The following is a 12,519-nucleotide window of genomic DNA, read 5'->3' as shown; positions in this document are numbered from 1 at the left end:
AAAACTGAATATTTTATTTATTTCACTTAAGGAAGACTTAAAGAAACAAGATCAGCATTAAAATCACTTTAAAGTTATAGTTTATTTGTTCTCAAAAAGACAAAAGTTTACTAGCATGTGATTGGCTTACTTGATAAATTATCATTGGGTTATTAAGAATTTAACAAGTTCAATAAAATATATTCCTTGATTCTTACTTACCACCATAAATCTTCATGGTAGAACCTCAGGATGACCAGTCTTTGTCATTAATGAAGTATTCTCATGGCAGAATGAAAATCAAACATTACAAATCTGTGGGTCATATTGATTTTGATCCAACACATAGAGCTGTGCTACAAAAATAGGGAAAGTTTTTTGCCCTGATCAGACCATATCTGCAATACTTTATCAGTCATGGATTTTACAAGGAGGGCACTGTCAGCATTGTCCATACACAAAAGAGACTGATAAATGCAGGGAGAACAAGAAATCATCCAATATGAAGCTTAGTTGAAGGAAATGGGGATCTTTGGTCTAAAAAGCAAAGAAAGTTGAAGAAAAACAAATTTCAACTAGACATTAGTAAAAATTTCCTAACAGTTCATAATTCACATCACCCTGCTATGCCTCTATAATTTACTTTTTGTTGATAAACTTTATTACTTTCATTTTTCCCCCGAGTCATTTGTCTCGAACAAATTCTTCATCTTTCCCATGATTTCCATTTCCTCTATCATTTCTGTTTTCTTTCTCCATCATCTCTTTTGGTTTCAATGTCTACTTTTCATAGTCTTGATCCTATAGCTTATCAGTTCAGTTATACATTTGAATCCTTGCCCTCTAATCTTACCATTTTTTATGTCCTGATGGACCTTAACATTGGATAACCTTTGCTTCTTTTGTTTTGCTTCTGTTTTGATATTATGTGCCATTGGAATGTCATATAACTGCTGACTAGAGACAGTGTGATGTAATGCTTAAAAAAGCAACCTGGAAACTAGGAAGGTGGCCACTACTATATATACTAACTTTATGGCCATGCAGAAGTCATTCAGCTTTTGCTCCAGCTTCTGAGTAAGAGGTAAACCTTGTCTTTGTCAAACTAATCATTTCCTCTTATTTTCTCTAGGTTCTTGCTTCAGGAGTCATTTCTTCCTTCTCAGTCATCTTCAGTCTTTCTCTTTCTACTTGTTTCCTTCCTACAAATATAGCCAGGTTTCCCATATCCTTAAAAACAAAACAAACAAATAAACAAAATCCACAACTTCCTTTAACCCTACTATTCCCTAAACCTACTTATAGGAACTCCCCTCCCTTTCACTGACAATCTCCTAGAAAGATTTGTCTCCTCTTACACATCTCTACTGCCTCACCACTCACTCATTCACTTCTTAAGGTGACTTCTGACTCTGCTACTTTACTGAAATTCTTCTCTCCAAGGTTTCCAAAGAACTTTTAACTATTAAATTCTTGGCTTCTCTTTAATTTGGGAATACTGACTAGCCTCTCGCATATTTTCTTTGCTCTTGGCTTTTATGACAGTGCTCTTACTTTAATGACCACTTCTTTTCATTTTGCTTTACTGTTTACTTCCTCCACGTGGTGTCCTTAAGAGTCTAGAGTGAGCCTTCTTTTCTATTTTTTAAATTAAATTTTAAAAATGTTATTTTTTATTTAATTTTAAAATTAAATTAAATTTTTATTATATATATATATGGATAATCTTCAACATTCCCTCCTACAAAATTTTGTATTCTAATTTTTTCCCTCCTTTTCCCCACCCGCTCCCCCAGTCAGCAAGTGATCCAATATATGTTGAATATGTACAATTCCTCTCTATATATTTCCACAAATATCATTCTGTTGAGCTTTCTCATTTGATCTTCTCTTCCTTTATGTTTACTGACTTCATATATTCTGTCTTCAGCTTCATTCTTCAGTCAAATCTATGTAACCTAAATCTGTTATCTATTTAGGAAGCTAGCTAGCTGTTGTTCTGTCTCTTTTATCTCTGTCCTTAACTCTAGTCATCTATTGCTAATTGATATCAGGATATATGCACCAAGAGTTCCAATTGACATCTCAAACTCAATAAATCTAAAAGGAAATCATATTCTTTCCTTTTCCTCTAACTTCTGTTGAGACCACTGAGATTTTTTTAATCACCCAGGTTCACAATCTTAATCATCCTTGACTTATCTTTCTCTATCACCCCCATGTGATCAATTGCCAAGTCTTATTGATTCTAACATCATAATATTGTTTCCATTTCTCCGTTATCTCCACTCATATCACCACCATCCTTATTCATGCTCTCATTATCTCTCATCTAGACTATTGTCTAAATAATAATTCTTAATGTATCTACTTGCTTTCATTCTCTCTGTGTAATATATCTTCCTTAAAGTTGTCAAAATAATTTCACTAAACTAAAAATCTACCTATTGTTTGATCTTTTAATTAAAATCTTTCAGTGGCCCCCTATCATCTATAGGAAAAATATAAACTCAGAAATCTGGAATTTAAGGCTTTTCACAATCTGTTCTCAAACTTCTCTTTCTAGCCTTGTCTTACATTATTTTCCCTTAAAGATTCTAAATTCCAGCTGAATTATTTCCAAAATTCTGTTTTCCATCACCTGCTTCTGTGCATTTGTACAACCTACTCATCCCATTCATGAATACATTCCATCTTCAGCTCCATTTCTCAAAATCCTTCTCTTCCTTCAATATTCAGCTCAGGCATTACCTTCTCAGTGGAAACTTACTCAGTTGCTACTAATATTTCTTTCTCTTCAAATTGCCTTCTATTTACTTCTCTGTGTATATATTATATACCTTAAGATAAAATGTAAGCTATCAAGAACTTCCATTATTATTTTTTAATTCCCTATACCTAAAACATCGACTTTCTTAATAATTATTTGTTGGGTCAAATTGGACCTTAAGAAATTAGTGACAAAGATGGTATTGGATGCAACTGTCCATGCTGTCTATTCTCAGTTTTATAACTGTTAACATTGACTTCTTGGTTTCTTACAATGAGCTTCTTGAAAAACCGTGGTGTTTTACGGAAATATAATACTTAATGAACTGTGAAAATACAGTTTAACAGAGAAAATCATCCTGCTTACACTGGATTAGAATTCTCTAATCAAGAAAAAAAATGTACTGAATTTAACTAGAATCAAGTTTTCTGTGATGCAGGAGTGTTAACTTTAACCTTCAACCTTCAAGGGTCAATTTCACCTGATCTTTACTATATAGCTAATTTTTATTTCTTTGTAAAAGGCCATTCAATGGTTTTTGTTTTGAGTTTTTGTTCATGTTTTGAAAAAGTATCTATAAGTAAGAGTTAAGCCCACAACTACTTATGGCAGGTAGATCACAAGAACCTAATGAACTAATTTTCTCCTAATTATCTGTTCAGTTTGACACATTTTTATCTTATTGCTGTAAAGGTATATTGACTACAGCCATTACAGATTTCTGCAACCTATTGCCAAATGTTTTCTCACTGCTACTTCATTTTCCTTTTATTCATCCCATATTAACTTCCTAACGAATTCCTTTTAGTGGGTGCTCCAAAATTTTTCCATACCTTCAAAACCCAGTCTTATTTCTATCTTCCCAACACTCAGTTCCTAATATTACCTTATACTTTACTGAAATGAATTCATCAAGGGCTTATTAAATGCTAGGCTCTTCAATATAAAGACAAAAATGAAAATAGACTCTACTCCCAAGGAACTTATAGTCTACTGGGAATAGAGAGAACATATACACAAATAAGTAAATAAAAAGTAATATAGGGGCCCTAACAACTAGAGGAATCAGGAAATAATTCATATAGGAAGCAGCACTTGAGCTGAGCCTCAAAGATTGCTAAGTAATCCAACTTATCTTTTTAGACTTTTTCTAGAATGCATACAATCCATAAAATGAAGGAATAAATGAGTAAAGAGTTAATTAAGATTTTACAATTTGCAGAGCGCTATGCTAAGCACTGGGAGACTTAAGCAAGACAGCTCCTTCTTTCCAGGAGCTTATATTTTAATGGAGGAAATAACACATGTGGAAAGTTTCAGGAGCATGTCAGATGAAAGGATCTCATGCAACAACAAAATAGATATGAATACCTCTTCTTTAAGTTTATTTCTTCTAATAAAATTGTATTCATTTCTGATATTACACCATTTGACAATGCCAAGGATTTTGGTGGGAAAACTAAATTAGACTTTTTGTTGTTTGTCACACTTTTCCATCTCTCATCCCTGTTCCTTAAAACAGGCTGACCTCTAGGCTGGGAATGTATCCTCTTCTCATCTCTACCTTGTAAAACTTATAGCTTCCTTTAAATTTTGACTCAACTTCCACAGATGCCCTCTCAACTACCTTGCATTTAATTTGTTATTTATTTATATGTGTACATTTTGTCTACTCCAATAAAATATAAGTTCCTGAGGACATGAGCTGTTTTATTTTTATCACTATATCCTCAGTGCTTAGCACAGTTTCTGACATGTAGTAGCTTATTAATAAATGTTTGTTGATTACCTGAACAGGAGAGGTGAATAGGAAGAGCATTCAAAAGATGGAATACAGACACATGGAGGCAAGAGATTAAATCGTGTATATGGAGTTAGCAAATATATATATAAGGGTTGATAAAGGGTGTATATAATCATCAAAAAAAACAGTTGTTTTTGCATACCCTTTGATCCAGCAGTTTTTCTATGGGGCTTATATCCCAAAGAGATCTTAAAGGAGGGAAAGGGACTCACATGTGCAAAAGTGTTTGTGGCAGCCCTTTTTGTAGTGGAAAAAACTGGAAACTGAGTGGATGCCCATCAGTCAGAGAATGGCTGGATAAGTTATAGTATATGAATATTATGGAATATTATTGTTCTATAAGAAATGCTCAGGAGGATGATTTTGGAGAGATCTGGAGAGACTTAGATGAACTGATGCTGAGTGAAATAAACAGAATCAGGAGATCATGGTACACAATAATAGCAATATTATATAGTGATCATTTCTAATGGACATGGCTCTCTTCAACCATGAAATGATTCAGACCAGTTCCAATGATCTTGTGATGAAGAGAGCCATGTACACTCAGAGAGGACTATGGGTACTGAGGGTGGATCACAACATAGTATTTTCACTCTTTTTGTTGTTTGCTTGCATTTTATCTTTTTTCTCATTTTTTTTCTTTTTGATTTGATTTTTCTTGTGCAGCAAGATAATTGTATAAATATGTATGCATATATTGGACTTAACATATTTTTACCATGTTTAACATAATGGATTACTTGCTATTTAGGGGAGGGAATAGGAAGGAGGGGAAAAATTGGAACACAGGGTTTTGCAAGGGTTAATGTTGAAAAATTATCGATGCATCTGTTTTAAAAATTAAAAATCTTTCATTAAAAAAGGAAAAAAGCAACAGTTGTAGCTAGATAGAAATAGCCTTTAAATGCCATTTAGAGGATTTTACATTTTTAGCCTGGAGACACTAGGAGACACTGAGGCTTTTAGATTAGGGAAGTGACATAGTTGGTTCTGTGCTTTAGTAACACCCAACTGGATATGTGAAGGATAAAGGAAAAGAGGGATCTGGATTCAGGGAAACTAACTAAAAAGACTCTTGTATTAATAATCTAGACAAGAAGAATTGATGAGAATCCAGATGAGAGTCACGTGAATGGATCAAAGTAGACAGATCTGAGAAAGATTAAGGAGATAAAACTTATTAGAAATAAGTGAGTGAGTAAAGAGTTGAGCATGACTCCTCGGCTTGAAAGAGAAGTAGATATAAGATAGTCCCCTTGGTCATAAGCAGGGATGTGGGGAAGCAGGATGGATTTAGAGTGAAAGATGAGTTTTGTTTTGGACAATATGAGTTTGAGAAAAATAGACAGATAAGCATTTATTAAGTGCTACTACACACCAAACACTATGTTGTGTTGCAGATAGAAAATGCAAGCAAAAAACAAGTCCTGAACATAAAGAAGCTTATATTTTAGGATGCAGGGAAACAATACATAAAGGGAAGATAGAACAGATATCTCATTGGTAGAGTAATAGAGATATACAAGCATCTTAGCATGTTAGTGATAGAAAAATTCATAAGAGAAATGGTGGCTGGATATATAGATTTCAGAGCCATTTGTGATGAGATGTTAGTTGATCGCATGGAACCTGGTAAGGTAGCCTAGAGAGAATGCCAAGAGAGAAAAAGGGAGAGCAAGGGCAGAAGGATTTTTTCAAATAATTAAAAGCATTTTCAGTTTGGATGTGGAAGTCATATTACAAGGAGTCAAGAATCTCTTACCAGATGGTCTTGATCTCTTTAGTAAAACAGAAGGCGGAAAGCAAGGCAGATAGCAGTGGGATTGGAGTTTTGGAACAGTTACTTTAAGGAAAGCACTCCCATATTTCAAGGAACTTTCTTTTGTTCTTTATGGGGGCCCCTTTCAACAAGATTTACTATAATATCACCACAATTTAATAGACAGCTATAAGATCACTCTGGCCCAAAAGTTCCTTACCCTATAGCCAGCCTACAGAGTTTATTTGATTTTAGGTAGTATGTCCTGCTAATGACAGGCCAATTACACCTTTGTGGGTTCTTATTTTTCTTTCTTTCTAACTTGGTATGACCCACTAGGGGTTTCATTCCTTTGGCAAAAAGTTTGAGAATCCAAGGTGAAGTTCACACCTTGCTGAAGCAAGAGTAAGAAAAGCTATAAGGAAGGTTTATAAAAGATTCATTGTAACCAAAAGATCTGGGCTCAGATCCTAGATCTACCCCTTAATCCCTATATGACTTTTTACAATCATTTTTCCTCTATGTAAAATGAGGAGGCTGCATATGATCATTTCTAAGATTCGTACCAGCTCAAAATCTATGATCTTAAGTGTTTAAACCCCCAAAGGTGAACTATAAGTATATTGTTGTACAGTCTCTATAACAAATTGCTAATATTTAGGGAAGAAAAAAAGGTAATGACTAAACCAAAGAAAATACACTCAAAGAAGGAGAGATTGCTATATTAACAAAACAAAACTCTCTTTATTCTTTATCTGGGGCTCTTTAAGAATCAAAGAAGTAACCCTTGTTCTGGGTGGTATGCACAGTCTGCTGCTGCCTGAAGACAGCGAGGTCCAAGATTTATTTTAGCTCTGGAATCATTGCTCTTAAAAGAGGTTATTCCCTGTGTATGATTCTCATTCACTGATTTCTACTTACAAGCAATTAATTGAAGCATAAAAAATTAATACATTTTACATGATATAATTGGAGGGTCGATGTCAAAAATTAGAAGTGTATCTCTAAGTGTCCAATAACTAATTCACTCTCTGTCTTCATATAAGTGGAGTTATAAAGCACTTTAAAATTTTATTTTAAAAATATAGTTAAAGACCTAGAAAGTAGTCTTAAAAACTGTTATCCTTCATGAATGGATTTGTTGTCTCTTTATTGAAAACAATACTCTGTCCATCAGTGCAGGTTGAAAAACATCCATATATTCTCATACTGTTAGGTGGCTGAGCTCTGGTGTGGAATCAGGAAGATTGTTCACTCAATTTGATCTTGTCTGATTCTTCCTGATTCCATTTGGGGTTGTCTTGGAAAAGATATTGGAGGATTTGTCATTTCCTTCCTAGCTCATTTGATAGATGAGGAAACTGAGGCAGACAGGGTTAAGTGATTTGCAATGGAATCCTAGAAAACAGAAAAAAATATTTTAAATATTTATACTTGTACACTAACTTTTCTAAAAGTTAATGATAAAATATTTTGGAATGCAGAACTTTCATGCCTTTTCTCAATTTGGGCTCAGAACGTCTAAGTAAGTTCAAATATCATGCATGCTAGTTTTATTTTCATTAGAATAATTATTAGAATCAAATTTTAACCCTGTAGATCTATAATAATTCGTTTACTAGCTTCTTTATCTAAACCTCAACTTAAAAACATGAGAAAAAGCAGGGATGTTATTGCTCTGCTTATAATCATACCTAATACTACTTCTTTCCCTGTTGTATTGGGGAATGATTCCAGGTTCTGTTTAATTGAGTCAGTGCATTTAGTTTACATTCTTCAGGATTGGGAAAGAAAAGGCTTATTTCCACTGTAAGCATTCAAAGTCTATGGCCAGAACTTATATTACTTGTCGTCTCGATCAGTTACAAGTGTCAGGGACCTTTTTAGAAGGTAAGTCTTAATGGAAAGCACTTCTGAAATTTCTAATCATTACTGAAAAAGCAGAAGGAAAATGTATGTATTTCATATATCAGAATGGAAATTTCTATAAGGTGGTTAATAGACATGTCTGTTTTGCTTGTGTCCCTGTGTCCAAAAAATAGAATGGACTACTCCATGACATAACTCTATTTCATCACTGAAAGCCTTTAAATAAGAACATGGATGGTAATTTGTTAAGGATATTCTACAAAGATCCATGATTTATGTACAGATGGGAATATGTAACCTAGAACTCAAGCTAAAAGAAGTTACCAGTTCTGACTTCTGGCCTAATGTGCTTCACATTGAATCACCCAGTTCCTCAAATATATATAAGCACCTATGCATGAATAATTGCCTCAAAACAAGGATTTATAGTTTTATATTTATTAAATCATTTTTTTTCTAATTACAGCATCATTTGTGAAAATAAGGATGAGCCTAATTTTCGTCACAAAGGACCTTTATCAAAAATGGTTACACTGGTGGAGCCATACTGCTCTTTCAATAAGATGTCAAAGAAACCTAAATAGCCATAGATAAGACTGTCTTGTAAGTGGTTAAATGCGTCAGTATGTGTATGCTCTATGCCAATAAAAAATTACAGAAACAGCTTCCTATTTTGTGTCTATAGGTTTATCAATTGTAGTATTTCACTTCAACAATAACATATTAAACACTCACTATATACATAACTTCAGGGTTTTTTGATATTTCTTTTTTAAATCATTTTTTTAAATCAAGATTAAACTCTCTCATCTGTTCTGAATAGTTTAGACAGTCATTTGTTTTCCTGGAGTGAGCATCACATCACCAGCTTCAAGAAAGTGTTTTACTAAATAGAAATCTAGAGGCCTATAATTTCTTAAAAAAAGGTTTTTGATCTTTATTATATTATTTAGCTCATTGGCAGTTTGGTTAAATCTTATGTTTTTTCAAAATAATTTTTAAAAATTTATAATTAAAGAAAATGCCAAGTTTCACTTAGAGGTTAATGATCATGGAAAAATTGAATTTTTTGGCCTGATTCCAAAGTATTATGACCAAAGCATTATGACATAGACAAGGGCAAAAATTACATCTAGAGAACAGTGCATGAGTTTGCATTTTTTTGCTAAGCAAAAAAAGTTCACCTAAATGCAAAAATGTTTTCATGATTTACTATAAGATGTATACATATACAAATGACAATTTATATTTGGAAGTATGCAGAAAAGAAACTCTGAGTAAACTTAAAATCATTCTTCTTAAAAATTATTCTATTATTTTTAAAATGAGAACTATTCACTGTTTATTTTAAACAAATCTTGCCAACAGATGAATCTTGTTCTTTGTTGAATGTAAATGTATTGTTCTCTATGTGGAATTTGATGCAATTGTCACAGCAAATGTCCATGCATCTTATCAGAAAGGCCTTCAAGAGCAATACTGTTCCTTTATTTGATACATTTACACATTCCTTATTACTAGTAGTATAGGCTAGGCTAACAATAACCGTTGTCAGAGCAACTCCCCTCTGAACTCAATACATTTAGGCTGCACACAAACCAATGACATTTCATGTTACTGAAAATTCATATGAGACCTCTTCTTTTTAAAAACCTATAGATTGTACAGCCAGGGAACTATTTTATTATCTAGAGTTCAGCTCTCAGAAACAATGATGTTTTGCTGGAATTTAGTTTCCTGGATAAAACTGACTGACTTTGATCTAGAAAGAGGCATTAAAGTAGTGGATATTCGTGAAACATTTCATTATTACTCAACTTTTGATATATTTGGTCATCCCTATAATTGTCAGTATAGATTATACTATTTTCATTTTTGTATAAAATACATTGTTTTTGTGGTGTATATTTAGTGGAAATAATTAACTCACATGTATTCAACTTAAAACAATGCTTCTGGTAGTATGAACATTTACTTCAAGTTTCATATATTTATATATTTTATTTATATTAATATGTATATATGAGAGGCAGATAATGGATCAGTGGATAGAATTCTGGGCCTTGAGTCATAAGACCTGAATTTAAGTCTGACCTCAGACACTTACTAGAAGTGTGACTCCAGGCAAATCACTTTACCTCTGTTTACCTAATTCTACTGGAGAAGGAAATGTTAAACCCTCCAATATCTTTGTCAAAAAAATTAAAAAAAAAAAAAAACACATATAGTCCATGGATTCACGAGGAACTGGATACAACAGAAAAATTGAACCAAAATATGTATGCATAAATTTGTACATATTTATATATCTATCGATATACATATACATAGAAGTATATGCACATATGCAATCAATTTGGTTGGAGAGTATTTACTCCCTGAGAGTTCTTTATATCAATGACATCACAAATGCATGTTTGTGTGTGTATACGTATATACACACAACTCCATGTTTATAGATATATGCATAGAATATGCATCTATATATATGTAAATATAATAAGTATAACATACACATATGTATAAGAAACTCAAACACTATTGCTAATTAAATAGTGAAGATTGTCAGGAGCTATTGAAAAATGCATTGACATTAGGACATCAAAACAATTTGAATTTTGCAAGTCACATTGTTTTTTATTCCCTCTGGAAAGGACCCTCTCTGTTTTGCTTGTAAAATGAGGGTTAGGTATATGCATGTTAGAGTGGTAGGGCATATGTGATTTTTTTTTATTTTTGGTTATTGTTTTTGAATGCTTCTCATCTGCCATCTAGTAAAGGTCACAGAAATATTAATGTACTTCCAAAGCAAGAGGACTAAAAAGCTCAGCTTTCAACATAAGTTAAAGTGTGCTGATGCAAATTGCAAAAAATCAGTGGCCTGTATCTTCTCAAGAATTATTAAATAATGAATATACCAATTGAAAAAAAAAAGGCTCTGTTGAGTAAGTCACATACATAAACAATTGCAATGTAGGAATGATTTAAAAAAAAAGCAGGTGGGCTATTGAAAAAAAAAATATATATATATATATTTCTGGTCAAAACATCCTGGAAATCAATTTTTAGAAAATTATACTGAAAAATGAGTATGTAGATACACAAACACACACACATATATGTACATCGGTATGTGCATTATATATGTGCCTATATTGTATACTTGTGCAAATAAAATAGAGTGTTGAGACTTAATCTCTAACTATTGTGGGGGGTTTTATTCAGTTATTTCAGTCATGTCCATTACCTCATGACCCTATTTGAGGTTTTCTTGGCAAAGATACTGCAAGGTTTTACCATTCCCTTCTCTAGCTCACTTTATAGTTGAGGAAATTAAGGCAAACAGGATGAAACGACTTGCCAAACTGGGTTCAGATAGTTAGTGCCTGAGACCAGATTTGAACTCAGGAAGTTGAGAATTCCTGACTCCAGGCCCAGCACTCTATCCATAGCTTCTAACAATGGTTGCATCCAAAATAAGACATGTCTAAACATTATTTTGCTACAGTTTTTCACAAGAATATATTTTGTGGCAAAGACCCAGAAATAACATTGAGGATGGCTTGAAGATTCTGGAACGAATTAAAGTTTAAGACTAGTTCTGGTTTGCCCACAATCAGGCAGACACAAACTTCACCTTCCCAGACTCAAATTTCATTTAAGATGAAAATATATAAGAATGTGTACTTTCCATCATCCAGAATGTATAAAATAGTGTGGAAGATGCATCTGGTTTCAAAAGGGTCAGAGAAAGATGATTTTTAATGCACTGGACAGAGAATACATGAAAACACTATTGAGAAGAAACTCAATTTATATTCAGATTTTAAGTAAATTTTACTTATCATCTAGCTGATACAAGAAGTACTTTCTAATTAGAGGAACTATGGCACAGTGGATAGAGTTCTGGGCCTATAGTCAAGAATATCTTAAATTCAAATTTTATTTCAAATATTAGCTTATAATTTTGAATAAATCTTTTAACCTCTATTTTCCCCAGCTTCTTCATCTGGAAAATGGGGGAAATAACTCCATATGCTTCCCAGGGGGGTTGGGAAGATTAAATGAGATCATAAGTGTAAATGAAGCATTTAGCACAGAACCTGGCATGTACTAAGTGCTGCATAAATACTGAGAGGTTATTATTATTGTTATTAAATGGGAAGCATATAAGATTTGGTTTCAGAAGTCATAGGTTCATATCTTTACTTTTCCACTATTTTGTCCAACCTTAGGCAAATTTTGTAAACTCTGATTATTAATTTCCTTATCTATAAAATGGACTAGACTAAAGCTGATCTGTAAGCTCCCATATAGCTTTAAAACAATGTGATA

At 33.0% G+C, this 12,519-nt stretch overlaps 1 protein-coding gene across 1 annotated transcript in view; it reads left to right on the top strand.

Annotated features, from left to right (window-relative positions):
- Positions 1-8,852, top strand: part of SPATA48 (spermatogenesis associated 48) — an 80,664-nt gene extending 71,812 nt beyond the window's left edge. Inside the window, exon 9 of the mRNA XM_051984338.1 lies at positions 8,651-8,852. Coding sequence (XP_051840298.1) covers positions 8,651-8,768 — 118 coding nt within the window. The 3' untranslated portion in view covers positions 8,769-8,852. The remainder of the gene's footprint in view (positions 1-8,650) is intronic.
- Positions 8,853-12,519: the final 3,667 nt, after the last annotated feature.

This window comes from Antechinus flavipes, chromosome 1 (assembly GCF_016432865.1).
Source record: "Antechinus flavipes isolate AdamAnt ecotype Samford, QLD, Australia chromosome 1, AdamAnt_v2, whole genome shotgun sequence".
NCBI classification, from domain to species: Eukaryota; Metazoa; Chordata; class Mammalia; order Dasyuromorphia; family Dasyuridae; genus Antechinus; species Antechinus flavipes.
The sequence above is the reverse complement of the archived record's forward strand: the minus strand, read 5'-3'. Positions and strand labels throughout refer to the sequence as shown.